This window comes from Nannobrachium achirus (genome assembly GCF_963921795.1).
Source record: "Nannobrachium achirus genome assembly, chromosome: 5".
In the NCBI taxonomy this organism is placed as follows: domain Eukaryota; kingdom Metazoa; phylum Chordata; class Actinopteri; order Myctophiformes; family Myctophidae; genus Nannobrachium; species Nannobrachium achirus.
In genome coordinates, this window is record NC_137814.1 from 22,041,310 (window position 1) to 22,059,496 (window position 18,187).

Here is an 18,187-nt window from a genome sequence, read left to right on the forward strand (position 1 = left end):
CTTAGGCACAAGATCAGAAGCATGCTTCAGTATGTCACATAGTTATCTAAATACAGTGTAAAAGTATCGGAATGGTGCATGTAACCAGTTTATTGCTTGTAATGTACTAACTATAAACAAAACATTCAGAATTCAGCATTAAAAAAAAGATAGCAGCGTTCAATTCACACAACTGAATGACCACGTTTGATTAACTTGTTAACATAACTGAATAAATAATACATTCTCAATATATACTACTGTATACTTAACTTTAAATGTACAAATGGAACCCAATGGTGTTCCATTTGTACACACTGAGTTAAATCAAAGATGCAATCCATAACCTTTCTGTCCTACTCAGGTTTCAAACCTGGATCCCACATGAGACCAAATTACAAAAGGGGACATTGCACGTTGAGCAGTACCACTTGTCAACCAGTAGGTGTCCTACCAGAGACCCACAGGGTCTACATTTCTCAAAGGACAAGTAGGAGCAAACACTGCAGTTGTGCTAGTAGCCTGTATGGTATGGTACAAACATACTCTACCACAGTGTTTCTCAAACTTACAACTTTCAAGATCTCCCCTTAACTCTAACAGTGTACAAATGGAACCAAATGGACCCGTTAGGGTTCATTTGGTTCCATTTGTACACAGTTAGTTACAGACTTGTATGGGTCAATTTAGACCCCCCCCTAAAACCCCCACTTTGAGAACCACTGCTCTACCATACAGATTGGTAAAAAATAAAAATAAAACATATTTTATTAAATATACTAAGTTCTGGATTGCAGCTTTAAAGGGATATTCCACTTTCAAAAACACTTTTTGTAATTTTTTCATTTAATCACGCTTTTGTGAACACCCTGGACAGATTCTAATTTGCTTGATTCAATATTTAGATATTTCATGTTAATTTTATCAGACAATGCCCATCCAGGGCCCATTTGTTATAATTGTTTGGGGAAAATGGAAAAAGTTTAATACAATAAGAAATTATTAAAAATAGATGAAAAAGGTTATCGAAAAAACATGACCAGCTCATGTATTAGGAGGGTAGTATGAGTCACCAGAAAAAAAAGTCTGTGTTTTTGATGAATTTATCATGATTAAAATGGAGTTAGAAGTTACAATGGGTTTGTATAGGAATGGGCCCTAATATTTAAATATTGAATGAAGTAAATTAAAAACTATCCAGGGTAGTCACAAAAGCCTGAGTAGACGATAAAATGACCAAAAGTATTTTTGAAAGTGGAATATCTCTTTAACACATGTATTGTGCCGTCTATACAAATAATTGTGGATATATAATAGTCATTGATTGGTCAACCAGGGCTTTGTTGCATTGAGGGTTCCAAGTTACCTCCACAGTTTACCTCCAGATTACATTGAAACTACTAAAACCAGTAAGACTCCCTAATTGGGAGATAAGCGACCGCCAGGTTGCATGTATACACAATAATGTTGTTTGCAAAAAGCAACCTCATGGTGGCACTAGAAGAGGGGCATGTGAGAAATCAGGGGCGGAGTTTGTGCTTTGCCAGCCATGGAGTGTGTGTGCAAGGTTTGGCGTGGATAGGGGCAATGGTGCCATGTATACACAATAATGTTGTCTGAAAAATGCGACCTCATTGAAACTACTAAAAACAGTAAATGTTATTTTTACAATGTCATAAGAACGTGTGCATGTTGCAGCACTTAAAAAGGTCAAGACCACTTTGGCAGAGGTTTGGGTTGTGTAGTAGTTACCTTGCCATGATGTAAAGTTGGACAAGAAATACAAAAATAATTGCTCCATTGATTAAAAGTTGATAATTCAAAATATGCTCCTTATTGACTTACATTGTACGACGAAACAGCTCTCAAAGTCGCTATTTTAGCACATAAACAAACACAAACAACAGATTCAGAAAAGATCACAAAACCCGGTATTCAAATAGTAAAATCAACAGGAAGTTGAACATTTTATTTAAAAAATAAACAGTACTGGGTTTGGTGACGATACATATTGTCTACAATCAGCTTTGTTTGTGTTCATATTTCTTGTCCACCTTTGGAGTTACTTTATAGCAAGATAACTACCTACACAACCCAAACCTACCAAAGTGGTCTTGCCCTTTAAGGAACATAATATCCATGATATATATTATGTACGTACCTATTAATCCTGTAGTGTATTCTCAAGCTTCTGTACATTATCTTCCATCCAACTACATGTACAAGACCTGAGAATCTTCTCATTTGTCCATTCTGTTTGTTACTGTAATATCCGTCTTGACTTCCATCCCACCTCTCGGAAGACTGCTAGGCTGTTTTTTCCCCCCGTGCTTGCAGATCACAAACACGCACTCAGTCTGTACTGTTGCAAATGTTTTCCACCACCTTGTTGAACTCTTCTGGCTGGTCAGCGTAGACATGGTGAGAGGCATCGTTCACCAACTAGTGAGAAAAGTGAAAAATGGATGTGTCAACAATCAGTAACCATCACAACACCGGTAGTGGATGTTAGATTTGTCTTTTAAGGTTATTCAATTTTTGAGCGGTACTAACCGCTCCTACATCTGGCTTTGTGTGTATGTCCGTCCATCCGTATGGCTGTACTGTACGTCTGTATGTCGCTTAATGAGATTAACTCATAAAAGGCACCGCTCATTTCACACTGGGTATGATTTTTAGATTGTTGTCTTAATTTTTTTTAAATAATGTAATCAGCACAACAATTCAGTGTTTTTAATGGCACCCCTATCTTTCTTCTTCTTTCGTATTATGGTGTCCATCGTCCTTTTTTTAATCCTGTGATCATGCTGCAAGCGGAATGAACATAACATAAATATCATTTGGTCCTTTTCCGGCCCTGCTCACCAGTACAGTGGTGTGACTGTCCTTCCGGATGTGTGCCACCATGTCTCCGGAGGCGCTGTCCACCCAGGAGCGTGCTCCGTACAGCATGGTGACAGGCAGGGAGGGGGGCAGCTGGTGGACCCTCTGCAGCATGGGCCTCTTAGCCCAGGCCATGGTCTCTGTCAAGGCCCTGAAACCCACCTCGCCACTGGGCAGGAAGGTGATCAGAGGAGCCATGGAGGAGGGAGACAGAGAGGTGAAGTTATATTGCGCTTAAGTCAGTGATTCTCAACCTTTAGAATTCCAACGACCCCCAGTTTGATATGCATTAGGCCACAGGCCAATCCTCTGTGTCAATTCTACATAGAAAGAATACAAATATATATTTTTATTTATATAATAATTATAATATAATTATTTAATGATGGTTACCTGACTACTATTTTCTACCACATTGCCTGCCAAAGATTTTTGTTTTAACACATTTACTGCCATTGATGTTATAACTTGTCATTTGAAATCCAACAGGTCACTGCCATTGGTGAGTTAAGGGTTTTCAGTGATTACGCTAGAGCAGTACGTGGTTCTCAACCTGTGGGTCGGGACCCCCAGGGGCGTCCTCAAATTATTTTGGGGAGTCCCTAGATGAGTAACTTAATGTGCAACATTGTTTTCTCCCTCAAAAGTAAACAAACCAACATACAGTTTAAGTGTATAGAGGGTATGTGCAGTTTTGTGCACATTTCTAAAGTGACAATTTAAGGACTTTTTAATACCTTTAAAATTACAAATTAAACATTGGCCAAATTGTCAAATATTAGAGGCAGGAATTGTGAAAATAGCCAATCTACAGACAGATACAACTGTAAATGTACCTCATCCCAAAATATTTCGTTCCATACACTTCCAGGTTATTAGATTTGGAAAACTCCATTTATCTCGGATTCTTTTCCCAGATTAAGTTTTTGGTCAAAACAAGCTTTCTAGATCACAGTTTCCCAAATAGTGGGTCGGGAACAATTTGTGGATGGCAGACACATTTTTATGGGTCCCTTAATTTTTTGTTTCCTACATTTTGTTTTTAATTATTATTATTTCAAAACATTTTCAATAAACATTCCCCCAAAAAAGCTAGGTTTTTCATGAATTAAAAACAAAATTCAATGATTTTTTTCAGTAATTTCATGGAGAAAGAAAACAAAGAAATTACTTCAATTAGAACAAAATATTAATTTCTCTTTTGGGTCATGGGCTAAAATGTTTGGGAACCACTGTTCTAGATGATCTGGCCCGCATGGCCATGTACTTTTTGATTTCATCCTGGCCAGAGAAAATAAGGTATAAACACTGAAAACCCCTGGCAGAGGTTGATGAATCAATGAATTAATATCTGGCAGTGGATGTATAAAATTGTATTCTATTTCCCAGGTGGGCGCTCTATTTATCCTCGAGGAGAGACTTAAGAATCCCTCTGAGACCAATGTGAAATCCTCACTTTCACACCCTTGGCTTGGACATAAACAAACGTGCATTTAAAATGGTATCAACAACTCAGTGATGTCAAGAATCACTTTCCCTACCTGGGCGTCTGGGCGTTACAGTGGTAAATGTACTGTGTCATTGTGTCGTCATCAAAGAGGTCTTCAAATTTCCTCCTGAAGTCTGGACGGAATCTGTTCACCAAGCCTGGACCTGCAAATTATTATGATGTATTATTATTACTACTAATTATCTATTACTATGAGAGGTCATGGGACAGCTCTGCTTTTTTGAAAGGGTTTGCCTATAATGGGATGCCAGGGTTAATGTGGTTAAACACTTAAGCCATATTTGTATGACAAGTGCCAAAAATAGCTGATCTACAAGCTACAACCCTAACCCAATGCATCATGATGAGACATACTGTATTGTGAGACTAGATCTGCAAACAGGCGAAAGTAAATCAAGATTCATTTAGATTCATAAGAGTCTGTCATCAAGCAGTACGCTTGCGTTTAAAGGTAGTAATTAAATATTACATATCATGACATGGATATGCTCTAAATAAGTGAAAAACCTGCTTTAAAAAATGCTAAAAATAGTGTTTAAGTCTGTCTGTGGGTTTTATAAGTATTTAACCAACGAAAGGTATTCACAAGAGCTTGTGACTAAATAACGGTATTCTTTGGAATACAGGTTCTTTTTTTCCATCTCCTGAAAAGTAATCGTTTTTAGGGCATAAGCTTTCTGCCCGACAGCAATGATGACATGAAGTGTCTCAGGGGTAGAGAAACTGCCATTAGGTCCCAAAAGGTTTCCCATTTCGATCCTGGGCTCCCCCAGAGTTAGTGTCGAAGAGTCCTTGAGCAAGACTCTGAACCCCTAGTTGCTCCCGGCAGGTGAGCAGGTTGATGCCTTGCATGGTTTCCTCCGCTATCGGTGTATGAATGGGGGAAATCTCTATCTCTACTATTTCTACGTCCCGTTATTTCGACTACGGGCATCGGCAGGTTAGGTACTCACCAGCGTCAGGGTTAAATACTGAGGTTAGGGTCAGGGTTTGGGTTAGGTTTAGGCATAGAGGTTAACATTCACCAGCGTCGGAGAATTAGCTACTCATCAGCGTTGGCAGGTTAGCTACTCACCAGGTTAACATTCACCCACGTGGAAATACTGGGATGTAGAACAAATGTTATGTCGACATTTCGACAAGCTCCTGTATGAATGTGTGTGTGAATGCGTGAATGAAATGCACAATCTCTGTAAAGCACCTTGGATAAAGGCGCTATATAAATGCACCATTTATGTGTCCTGACACAACAAGCATGAGTCGACTCGTGACAAAGACTAAACACGCTAAAGTACCCTCTAAACATGCTAAAATACCCTCTAATTCCTACATCTCTTACCCCATGGGCCAGCAGCTCTAATGACAGCCAGGGGATTGAAGAGGGACAAGACGGATGCTACAGCCTTCACCCAGCCCGGAGGAGGTGGCCTCTTGACCACCTCTGTCCCCTGACCCTCAGCGCCCTGGGTCTGGCCTTCTGGCTGGGGTCGCTCAGGGAAACCCCATGGGTCCACAAGAATTAGACTAGCAACCCTGACAAGAGAAGGTGATTATGATCCTGAATCAAAGATCTGCCATATATTCGTCATTAGGTGCAAATGTTGTGATGACATTCTGTAGCTAGCAGATTGCTATAAGGCTGCAGCCAGTAAAACATATTAATTAACCATTCATTTCTGTTATATTAATAAAGAAAGACACCTTGGTTCATCAAATATATTCATATGTAATTTAGGCAACAACTGTACAAAAGTAATTTAGGGCAGGTGTGACTGCTTAAATCAGTCACACCACAAATACTGTAGGTATATTGTGCAGACCTAGTTTAGATTAAGCAAAAATGCATTACAAACAAATATATCGTCACTGTCGGGCAGAAACCTTGTATCTCCAAGTTTCAAATGTGTAATTTTCTCCGCAAAGTAAAGCCCTGCTTCACCATACAAGGCCATTGCACAAAAGTAGTGAAAACAGTAGATCTACAAGCACACAACGCCTCGCGGTGCGAGGCGTTGTGTGCTTGTAGATCGTCTGTTTTCACTAGTTTAAATCATTTTTAAAATGATAAATACAAAACAAACGGTTTTGGACATACAAGGTTTCCACACGACAACGACGATATATGTATATTCTTTTAAAACAATAACACCATAGCCATGTTACCTGGATGGGTGCTGGATAGCATAGGATGTGGCCAGATATCCACCCAGACTGTGTCCCAAGAGGATCATCTTCTCAAGGCCCAGTGACTCTCTCCAGAGCTCTATGGAGTTGACAAACTGCTCCTCCGCCAGGGCAGGATCCGCGGGGAAGGGGGGCCGCGAGCTCCGTCCAAAGCCCAGGAGGTCGAAGGCGTACACGGGCCTACTGCGGCTCAGCGCGTCCAGATTCCTGATCCACAGGCCCACCCCGCCTCCGAATCCATGGACCATCACCAGGGGAGTCTTAGCACCTGGTGACGGCAGGTAGGGAGGAGAGGAAAAGGAGAGAAGTAGAAGAAGATAGTGAATGAGAGAGAGAAAGCGAGAGAAAGAGAGATTAAAGACTGATAGATCAACAAAGTTACAGATACCTAAGTGACAAAGTCTGACCGACACTAAAAGGTCAATTTATATTCTGTCTCTTGCCAAAAATAAAATGTCTTCAAGTTAAGGTGTAGCAACAAATATCTTTTTTTGTGTGTCAGGCAACACATTGTGATGGAGTATAAATTAGGCATAAGGGAGATTAGTCTCGCTGCATAGCCAGATGATTGGAGATCTCTGCCAACCGATACGAAATCTAACTTCACTGTGGGGTGAAGAAAACAGAAAGAAAAACAGAGAAACCCTCAGCTAACAGACATGTTATTTGGAATCCAACGATATCGTACCCGTCTCTGCTGGTTTCGGGGCCTTCTTGTTGGTTAGGGTCAGGGTCCATATCCTGTGCTGGTTTGGGAGGGTCACAAACCTGGCCCATAAATCATTCTGAATACCTGTAACAGTTAAAACACATTTTCAATTATATATACTGTAGGTGTAATGGCATATCTTTTGGTCTTCTTTTAAAACTATATATTTTTAATATACCACAAAAGTACTGTATGCATTAACATTCTGAATTTTCCTTGAGAAGAGCGAAGGTTTTAGAGCGAAGGTTTAACAGTCGCAGGGTAGAACAACAGACTCACTCCCTAGCTTCACTCACCTATTCAGACTTCACCTATAGGCCCATAGCACTTACCGTAGCACTCGCCTACCCCCCAATGACCATACATGAAAGCTAGATATCATTTTTATTTTGGGGTTTTTATATAAAGCTTTTTTATTGATTAGGAGGTGCTCGGTCTACCTACATGTATTGATGTATTGATGTTGATGTATTAGCTTGCTTATTGTTTTGATGCATTACCTTACTTATTGCAAGTCGCTCTGGATTAAGAGTGTCTGCTAAATGCCTACATTGTAAATTGTAAAAATGATGCCTGACGAAGACCCATATGGGGTTGAAACGTTGCTAATAAACTACACCTACGGGGAGCTAAAGACGGTGTGCGGACCTCTTCCTTTTCTGCTCTAGAAAAACGACGCGCTCTCCTCTCACACCGCTCCTTCACTCTGAACATCCACAGTGATTAACCGAAACACCCATCATCATCATTCAGTTGACAGCAGGCCAATCAGCATGAGGCAGTGGTGCCTGTACTGTACACTGCTTGCTGCACATTAATTACAAAGCATTTAATGCAAATTAAATTTAGACAGCTCAAATCTTCCATGAAATAAAACCATCATCCCATATGTCCACATTATTATGGCTCTTACAATAGGCAATGGGGTTCCATGTCAGTCATTGTGCATATCAAAACTCAAATTTCTACCTCCTTGCCACCTCCATCCTCCGCCCTCCAGCATAGTGTGCTTACTGTGTTATGGTGAAATTGCTGACCTGGCAAAAATATGTGACAATCTTATAGACTTACATAACGTCAGTGTCTGAACGCAAATCATGGCCGTTTGTTTATAGGCACTAGCGGAGTTCAACCTTGTGGTATTTAGGCCACTCATTTCAAGACCTCGGTGTCGAGTTATGTGATGTCCACAAGATGGTCACACATATTTTGGCAGGTCACCCATTTCACCGTAAAACCACCATGCTGGATGACAGAGGAGGCGAATTTAGCTTATGTGTCAAAGTGTCCCTGAGCAACACACTTAACCCCCAACTCACCCCAGGGGTCTGTACTTGGTCCCCTCTTTTTTTCCCTCCACACTAAATCTCTTCACTGAAAAGAGTTGATCTACAAGCTCACAATGCGTGTTGTAACATTGCAGAATGTTCGCGTATTATCTTATGACATGCCCAGAATAGGGATTAAGCAGCAGAATAAGAGTACAAGGTGGGTTGAGGATAAGAAGACTCTTACAGGCAAGGATCTTGGCTTCAGTGCTTTTCAACAGGGACATGGATGTAGGACGCCAGGATGGCCACCAGAACCAAGACGAACCTGGCCTAGAGACGAGAGAGAGAGCGAGAGAGATGAAAATACATGACTTTATAAGGACGGAATGTTATCCAGATTTTGTAGACCAGTGGTTCTCAAACCTTTTCAATTTCAAGGATCCCCAGTTTGATATGCAACAATGACCCCCACAGAATATGACGTTCGGGTAACAAAATCATGTCACAGCCTGGGACCCCAATCTAAAATCCTCCAGTGCTCCATTCGTACACTCTCACGAGTTACAGACCAGTATCCTAGCTGTCGGACATTTAACTGGGGACCCCCTGGAACCTCCTCAAGGACCCCTGTGGGTCCTCGAACACCACGTTGAGAACCACTGCCATAGGCTATTAAGTGTACATTGAAGTGAACCATGATGCAAGTGTCCACACAAAGGGTCTGCACTCTGCACAAAGAACGTTATCTGTATTTGCATCAAACACAGGAAGTACACAGCACACACCCCTGCTGGCTGACCGCTCTCTCGTTTCATAATAGTCATGCCTGTAATTGCATTAAGTCATACAGTCTGCCACATATTTGTTCTGGGCTGGGCTAGGGCTGGGTTAAATTATATATGGCAAGTATGGCACGATATCAGCGTATAGGGGACAGTGGTGGAAAGTAACTAAGTAGATTTACTGAAGTACAATTTTGAGGTATTTGTACTTTACTTCTACTCCACTACATCTCGGATCCAAATATTGTACTTTTACTTTACTAAAATTATTTGAAAACTTTAGTTACTAGTTCCTTTGCAGATACATATTGTTATGTTCCAAACCATGCATTAACCACTTTGTCTTTAGCCCTATTTTATACCTAGGTTATTTGAAAATAGCCGATCTACAAGCTCACAATGTGTCGCATTGCGGCGCGTTGTGAGCTTGTTGATCTGCTATTTTCACTGTACTTTTGGTACATTTTGATACCAACACTTTTGCACTTTTACTCAAGTAAATTTTGAATTCCAGACTTCTACTTGTAACAGAGCTATTTCTACATTGCAGTATTGATACTTTTACTTAAAGGGGAGAACCACACATTTTCAACATTCTACTATTCCATTAATATGTGGAAATAAGCCCAAAATCAATCCTTCAGTTCTAGGCAACACAGAAGGAGGGGACTTTTTTCTAAAGGTATATTAGTGAAATTCAATCAATGTTGAAAATGGGTGGTTCTCCCCTTTACATAAAATATCAGAGTACTTTTTCCACCACTGATAAGGGGAACATTCTATCAGCTATATAAGGGAAAGCTCAGAGAGGGGCAGTTAAATGAAGCAATGGGGGAGTGGAGCGTCACTCACAGATGTCACCTCTTGTTGTCTTCAACAACTAACAGAACATAATGAGTGTCACACTCCTCCGCAGCAGACAGCAGTCAAGGCAACCTGAACACATGAGTGTTTGAGACGACTCTTATTAGAATCACCAGGGGCAACCTTAATTATCAAGAGACATTTTGGCCAAAATATTTATTCAAAATCTGTCTGCAGCCGCAAATTATGTTTGCTTTATTCATTTATTCATGCTTTTTCTGGTCTTTCAATATTACCTTTTTATTGTTTAAGCCACGTTGCCGTTAATAAAGCACTAATAAATTATTTATTTGTGTTTCATTCTATGTTTTGTTGTTATTTTGTATCTGTATGCTAATTGTTGATCTTTGTATATGTAATCTCGTCAGCATTGCAAATGAGGGTGAACCTCAATGCTCTTTTCAAGAATAAATAAAAGGTTTCAATCAATCAATCGATCAATTTTCCTTCAAAAATGAGTTTCTTATTTTTATCTGGTGTGTAGGCGGCATTTTTGTTTTATACAGTGGGATAAAGTAAGAATAACTTTATGCCCACTACAATGATAAATTGTGATTAAAATCATACATAAAATGTCTTATTCCTTTTAGCCCTATTCACGGCCCGCCCACTCAGCAAATTTCTCAGCAACTTCCTGGTGCTGACGTCAGTTTAGAAGGGGAAACTATAACAGAAATAGCTGGACTTTAAGCCAACAAATCCTTATTTCGAACGGTAAAGTAATTTATAATGCTTTGTGCCTTTTACTATCTTGTGTTCTTGATCATGCTAGCCGTATTTTATACTTCACTATTCGGAGTGAAACGTGACTTCAGCACCAGGGGGATGCTGAGAGGGCGGGCCGTGAATAGGGTAGGTTGCCTACCCCTGTAATACACCATAGTCGAGAAGAGTGGGCACTGTAAGGAAAAGTGGGCACGTCGATGTAGAATTAAATATTTTGCACAAAATATTAAAATGTAAACTATTTGAAAAATTGGTCTTTATAGTAAAGTCTACATTTGAACATGCGCAGTACATCATTATCGACTTAAAGGGATATTCCACTTAAAAAAAAAATCACACCCGTGTGAAGTGGAGCTGTGTGTGTGTGTGTGTGTGTGTGTGTGTGTGTGTGTGTGTGTGTGTGTGTGTGTGTGTGTGTGTGTGTGTGGATCATGTGTACCGATTTTTGTGACATTTGAAGAAAATATGTAGGAAAAGGAGCAAAAAGTGTGTTTTGGAGAAAATTCAAGATGGCGGAAAATCTATCATGGCGCAAATGGGCGTGGCCTATATGGGGAGATGCGTCATGACCCAAGGAATCCAGGGAAAAAATATTTTTAATTTTCCGACCTACGGTTCAAGAGTTACAGGCCAAAACGTAAAGTGGGGTGTTATGGCGCCACCATGCGGCCAAATGACACAATTATTTTTTATTTAATCCTTGAAATCATTATGAACCTCCTCTCCAAGTCTTGAAACTCTAGCCCCTATGGTTTGCGAGAGACAAATAATTGAATGTGAGTTTTTGCGATTCCCATTATAAGTCAATGGGGAAAATTAATTCACTAATAAATTAATATCAATTAAACTATAGAACCTTTCTCTTAGAAAAGTAATAGCCCACGATTCCCGAGTAAGCCGTTCGATTTGACATATGGCGCGAGTGTGTGGTGGCAAAACTGTGGGACTAGTGGCGTGCCGAAGTTTAGGAAGTTCAGGCTACATACAGACACACACACAGACAGACAGACAGACACACAGACAGACCCACACGGCCACGTATAGGGAGCCTGTGCTTCACACAGCTCCAAAAACTCTGCCTTGCATGAGTCTGCCTCCCCAGGCTCAGGGCCTCTCCCCATACACACCCATTGTAACTTCAAACTCCATTTTAACCATGATAAATTCATTAAAACACCCATTACTTTTTTTTTTTTACCTAATACGTGAGCAGGCCGTGTTTTTTTCCATAACCTTTTTCATTTATTTTTAATAATTTTGTTTTGTATTTAAATGTTCTCATTTTCCCAAAGAATTATTTAAAAATCACACCCGTGTGAAGTGGAGCTGTGTGTGTGTGTGTGTGTGTGTGTGTGTGTGTGTGTGTGTGTGTGTGTGTGTACCGATTTGTGTGACATTTGAAGAAAATATGTAGGAAAAGGAGCAAAAAGTGTGTTTTGGAGAAAATTCAAGATGGCGGAAAATCTATCATGGCGCAAATGGGCGTGGCCTATATGGGGAGATGCGTCATGACCCAAGGAATCCAGGGAAAAAATATTTTTAATTTTCCGACCTACGGTTCAAGAGTTACAGGCCAAAACGTAAAGTGGGGTGTTATGGCGCCACCATGCGGCCAAATGACACAATTATTTTTTATTTAATCCTTGAAACCATTATGAACCTCCTCTCCAAGTCTTGAAACTCTAGCCCCTATGGTTTGCGAGAGACAAATAATTGAATGTGAGTTTTTGCGATTGCCATTATAAGTCAATGGGGAAAATTTATTCACTAATAAATTAATATCAATTAAACTATTGAACCTTTCTCTTAGCAAGTTACTAGCCCACTATTCCCGAGTAAGCCGGTCGATTTGACATATGGCGCGAGTGTGTGGTGGCAAAACTGTGGGACTAGTAGCGTGCCGAAGTCAGGCTACATACAGACACACACACAGACAGACACACAGACAGACAGACCCACAAAGCTACGTATAGGGAGCCTGTGTTTCACACAGCTCCAAAAAAAAACACGGCCTGCTCACGTATTAGGAGGGTAGTATGAGTAACCAGAAAAAATAATGGGTGTTTTTAATGAATCTATCATGGTTAAAATGGAGTTTGAAGTTACAATGGGTGGAGAGGCCCTGATCCTGGGGGGACAGATAACATTTACATAACATATTTAAATATTGAATGAAGTAAATTAAAAACTGTTCAGGGATTAGATGATAAAGTGACTTTTTTTTTTTTTTTTTTAAAGTGGAATATCCCTTTAAATGTACCCTTCCACTTCTTGTTTATGTTCACGTTTTGAAGCAAATATACCAAGCAAATTATACCTTAAATGTTCAATCGTGCTCTAATCATGTGTACTAACTTAATAGTACCAATTCAATTCAATCTTTATTAGCTGACTCGGGAACAAATAACCTACGAACATACAATACCATTTTCCAAATACTACATTTTTTAACATTTTGGAGTGGACCAATTTTACAACTGAGGTGCCCACGCTTCCTGTTACCCCGGCAGGAAGATTAACTGTCAGTTTAGAATATGGATTTCTCATTTTTGGCCAACTTGATGTTGTTTCAGCCACGTTGTGTGACGTTGATAATATCAATAATGTTAACTATGATAACTCGTGTTAACGTTAACGAGGTGATGCAACGAGGTGAGTTATGTAGGTAAACAAAACAGATCACACTACTACTGTCAATTCAATCGATACGTTTATAACTATGTAATGAATCTATACTTACTCTGTCTCACAATCGTTCTGCATCGCAGCAGCTGTGGTCGAAACAGGATCCATTGAATGACATATCCCGGTGTGTATATATAATATTAACAGAGTTGTGAGCCAGTCCTTGACCACCGCGTCCTCTTTTCTTCAGTGTTTTGTAACATCAGCTGCTGGAATCTACAGATGGGATTTATGGTTATTTGAAGTGAGCCGGATCTCTGGGATCCGTTCCTTTCAAAGAGCCGTTCAAAAGACTCATTTTAGTCACTTTGTAGATTTTGATTTTAATTACAAATCACTTCAACCCATACATTTCGGCCATACACATTTTGGGCATTTGAAAATAGCCGATCTACAAGCTCACAATGCATTATTATTTTATTACTTTTACTCTGTGATAGAGTTCTCAAATTCGGGTAGGGCCTTTTTCTACATTTTATTCATTGGAAAACTTGTGAAATAGGACATTTTGCATAAATGAGTAATTTCTACTATTGGTACTTTAAGTGCATTTTTAATACCAATACTTTTATACTTTTACTCAAGTACATTTTAATTTCAAACTTCTACTTGTGGCAGAGTATTTCTACATTGCATTAATGATACTTTTAGTCTACATATTAAAGTAAAGAATGTTTGTACTTTCTCCACTTAACTGTTCATTTAGAAAGGAAAGGCTTATTGTACTGTCATTTAGAAAGGAAAGGCTTATTGTACTGTCATGAAACTGTAGTCTACTTTTTTTTCTATTACAAACTGCTAAATAAACTCCTCAGTGCTCAGTCCCAGGCAGCTACTGCGAACCGGATCCCATCGTTCATTTCAAAGAGCCGTTCAAAAGACTCGATTCGTTCGCGAACGTCCCACCTCTAAGTTGTGGCAGCCACTGGAATCGTGGGCGGAGTTTCGGGTCGGACTGTATTCCGTGTAGCACCTGAACGCACTTCCGTTCCGTCTGACTGTTACGCGTGATTCCTAAACCCACCAGGATTGAGTTAAGACCCGCCTCCTCTCGATAATCTTAAGTATGAAAGTGCCCATGAACGTTAGTGCAGCTCGCTCAAGTGCAAAGTACCTACTACCTACTGATCCATTACAATAATACACGCAGCATAATAGGCCCAAAGCCATATCCAAACCATAACAATTTAACTGATAATCAGTAAGAGTTTTTATTTTGAGCACAGACAAATTAATAGCTTTCTCAGGACGTTTTTCTCTTTAGCAAAGTTACAAAGTTTTCCCTTTATTAAGCACAGTACAATTAAGTCAGTTTCAAGATTTTTTAGCACAGTTTATTTTGAGCACTGTAGTGAGAAATGAATAGTTGTGCATTGTGCAAATGCAGGCTTTTCTCAAGTACAAGTCTTCATGCCTCTGACTTTATCCACCCTCCACGTGTCAGGCAGGGATTTCAGCCACTCCTGGAAGTCCTCGCGTTTCCACGAGGCGGGTCTTAACTCAAACCTGGTGGGTTTAGGAATCACGCGACTGTTACACGTCATTTTATTTCATTCTAAAACCGAGGAAGACACGGAGCCGGTGCAGAAAAGCATAATCTGAACCAGAATCATGTCCAACTCGGTGATCTCGGTGGTCTCTCGCTTCCTGGAGGAATACACCACCACGACGCCCAACAAACTGAAGGTAGTGGACGCCTATCTGCTGTACATTCTGCTGACGGGTGCGCTGCAGTTCCTCTACTGTCTGCTGGTCGGAACCTTCCCCTTCAACAGCTTCTTATCTGGCTTCATCTCATGTGTGGGAGCTTTCATCCTGGGAGGTAAAATAATCACGTGTGTTGTTTAGATGTTGTCTGCTGAGTCTGACATGGTGGTCTGTCAATTGTTGTATGTATGAATGTGGCCCGTGCAGTCCAACAGGCCATGCTTTGGTTGTGTGGGTGCCAGCCAGGGAAGGCCTATATATTACCCCGAAAGACCTGAAGCGTTTGCACTCGATGCAAATGTAACTGCTCTCTTATTGCAGGTGATAAAAAGCTGATAAGCATCGGTATTTAAGAATGTAGAACTTATTTAAACGTGGTGCCTGGTGACCAGGCTGGTGTCGTGTGTTGTCTTGAGTCTTGGGTGCCCCAATAGTAAAATAGTTCAGTACAGATCTCTTCCAAAGGGAACTGTAGAATGAGAATCCGAATAAAGTAATAAACGTAATCGTACTCATTACAGGTTTGACTGAAAGGTGTAAAGAAGTGATTGAAGTTATTTTTGGCCTGTGATGCATGCAACCCAGTGCAATCACTATCCCAGGTCCGAGATATTAGACAGTTTTACTAACGGAACACAGAACTTATATTTACAAACAAGTTGGCTATATTTATTTTATTTAAAAAAAATCTCTTCTCCCTCCCAATTATGTCAGTTCCCCCACGTGTATGTATGACATGTATCCATGTCATTGCTAACCCTAGCTGCAAGCAACTTAGATGCCATGATCTGCATCTAAAATTGTAAGAAGCTCCATTGACAGCTATGCAAGCAACAACTTAGATGCTATAATGCTATCTGGCATCTAATACCAACCCTTGACAGGCCATTCATTGAAACCAAAATCTGATTACAATAGTGAGTTTTTAGTCTTTTAATACAATCAGATAGACTTTTTGTTTTCAATGAATGGGCTGTCAGGGGTTGATAATACTTAGATGTCAGATAGCATTATAGCATCTTGCTTGTTGGCTACATTGATAGCCCGTTCACAAAACTGAAAAGTCTTATCTGATTGTAATAAGCTCACCAATATTGCAGCTGTATGAAAATCGTAGGTTATCCTATTTGTCTGTGTCAAACATTGAAAGAAATCATGAATGCATTGAGTTTGAAATAAAGTTGCTCATGACAATGGGTAATTTATTTCAAACAAAGTCTTGACAGAGACAAAGAGGATCATCATTTAATACAATCAGATAGGACATTTCTGTTTTCTGAATGGGATGTCACTGGAGCTTGTAACTTGCATGCAGATTGCATCTACGTTCTGGCTATGCTGTTAACCCCTACTGTTTGGTCTGGGGAGGGTGTGTTGACAACCATGTATCCTGACTCTCCTCTGACACACATGAAGTCACCAGCTGCTTCTTTTCACCTGGAGGATGTAATCCATGCAGAGGAAATCACTAGACTTTACTGCCCAGTTGCACTCCCTGCTGAACAACCAACCTAGTACAGGTGTCACACAGGCGGAGAGTGTTGTTTGCAGGTCTTTCAGTCCGAGTGTATCAAATAAGAAACTGGGTTAAGGCAGCGGAAGCTTGTGATTGGCTGAGCGGAGGTGACGAATGTCGGGGGGGAGATCATACACCTAACCCTAACCTCAGAAAAACTAACGCTGGTGAATGCTAACCTGGTGAAATGCTAACCTGCCAACGCTGGTGAATGCTAACCTGGTGAATGCCTGGTGGGACCAACGGCGCTTAGCCCAGTTAATTTTTTGATACACTCGGACTGAAAGACCTACAAAAAACACTCTCCCGTCGCTCTAGTGCAGTGACAGAAATTGCCCTCCCCATGCAGCTTCCCGCCCGGCCAAGCCAGAGGCACCATGGAGGATTTGAACCCCAGTCTCCATGGTTGTGGTCAGGAACTTTAAAGTATTTTCAATCCAAATCCACGCCTAAGCATTTAACCCGAGGGAGACCTGTATTGTTTAGTTTTTTTTCTCCACTTTTTGAAGAAGATTTAGTTTATGACAATTGGTCACAAAAAAATCACTGCAAGGAAGCAGCCTCTTTGTTGTGCAAGTGCAGTGATAAAGATCAACCTCTCAACCTGGATTCTCTCCTCGAACGCAGTCAATTGTGTTCGTAGACGATGCTCAGCCAAGCTGGATGCACTGCGGTGTAGTCGACTCGAGAGCCTAATTCTAGGTTCTTAAGAGCTTGCTGGTTTTGGGACAAAGTTCTTCATGTTTACAACTATTTATCGTGGCTGCAGTGCTGCACTGCCACAAGCATGCCAGAAATGTATTCAAATTGATTTAAATCCTCTTTTTAAATGCGCCTTTGATCATTGTTAATTTCAGACTGAAAACATTTGAGCTTGTGGCAAGACATTATGTGCAGTGGGCAAGAACTAACACAGCATTATTCTGTCTTCTTTCTTCAGTGTGTCTTCGTATTCAGATCAATCCACAGAACAAAGGAGACTTCCTGTCCATCTCCCCAGAGAGGGCTTTTGCTGACTTCCTATTTGCTCACACAGTCCTCCACCTGGTTGTGATGAACTTCATTGGTTGAAACATTGCAGCCCCACCTACAAATGAACCCATGTCAGCAGGTGAGCATGATAACGCGCGCACACACACACACACACACACACACACACACACACACACACACACACACACACACACACACACACACACACACACACACACACACACACATTTAACATCTTTATTTGCTTTCACATTTAACAAAACACAAACAATAGAAGATGCACAAACTCGGGAAACTCATCAACGGGTATTTCAGGATACAGCTCATGGGTACAGTTAGCATCGCCTCCTCCATATATATACGACTGCCAGTTATCAC

At 40.5% G+C, this 18,187-nt stretch overlaps 2 protein-coding genes across 2 annotated transcripts in view; one reads left to right on the forward strand and one right to left on the reverse strand.

Annotated features, from left to right (window-relative positions):
* Positions 1-658: 658 nt before the first annotated feature.
* On the reverse strand, positions 659-13,779 carry abhd4 (abhydrolase domain containing 4, N-acyl phospholipase B). Its single transcript, XM_080726870.1, has 8 exons — positions 13,649-13,779; positions 8,781-8,866; positions 7,245-7,349; positions 6,536-6,824; positions 5,712-5,905; positions 4,404-4,515; positions 2,845-3,031; positions 659-2,421 (listed from the first exon to the last, which is right to left on the reverse strand). The coding sequence occupies exons 1-8, from the start codon at positions 13,699-13,701 to the stop codon at positions 2,332-2,334; spliced, it is 1,116 nt and encodes a 371-aa protein (XP_080582996.1). The 5' UTR covers positions 13,702-13,779; the 3' UTR covers positions 659-2,331.
* A 1,336-nt stretch (positions 13,780-15,115) lies between these two features.
* Positions 15,116-18,187, forward strand: part of dad1 (defender against cell death 1) — a 9,731-nt gene continuing 6,659 nt past the window's right edge. Inside the window, exons 1-2 of the mRNA XM_080726879.1 lie at positions 15,116-15,415; positions 17,757-17,927. Coding sequence (XP_080583005.1) covers positions 15,205-15,415; positions 17,757-17,887 — 342 coding nt within the window. The 5' untranslated portion in view covers positions 15,116-15,204 and the 3' untranslated portion in view covers positions 17,888-17,927. The remainder of the gene's footprint in view (positions 15,416-17,756; positions 17,928-18,187) is intronic.

Bases quoted from the DNA above. Each gene is read 5' to 3' on its own strand.
- abhd4 (XM_080726870.1), bottom strand. From the start codon at position 13,701: ATGGATCCTGTTTCGACCACAGCTGCTGCGATGCAGAACGATTGTGAG. The intron at 8,867-13,648 runs GTAAGTATAGAT...TCTCGTCTCTAG, and splicing joins CAGAACGATTGTGAGACAGA to GCCAGGTTCGTCTTGGTTCT. The intron at 4,516-5,711 runs GTAAGAGATGTA...AATAATTTGCAG, and splicing joins TAGAGCTGCTGGCCCATGGG to GTCCAGGCTTGGTGAACAGA.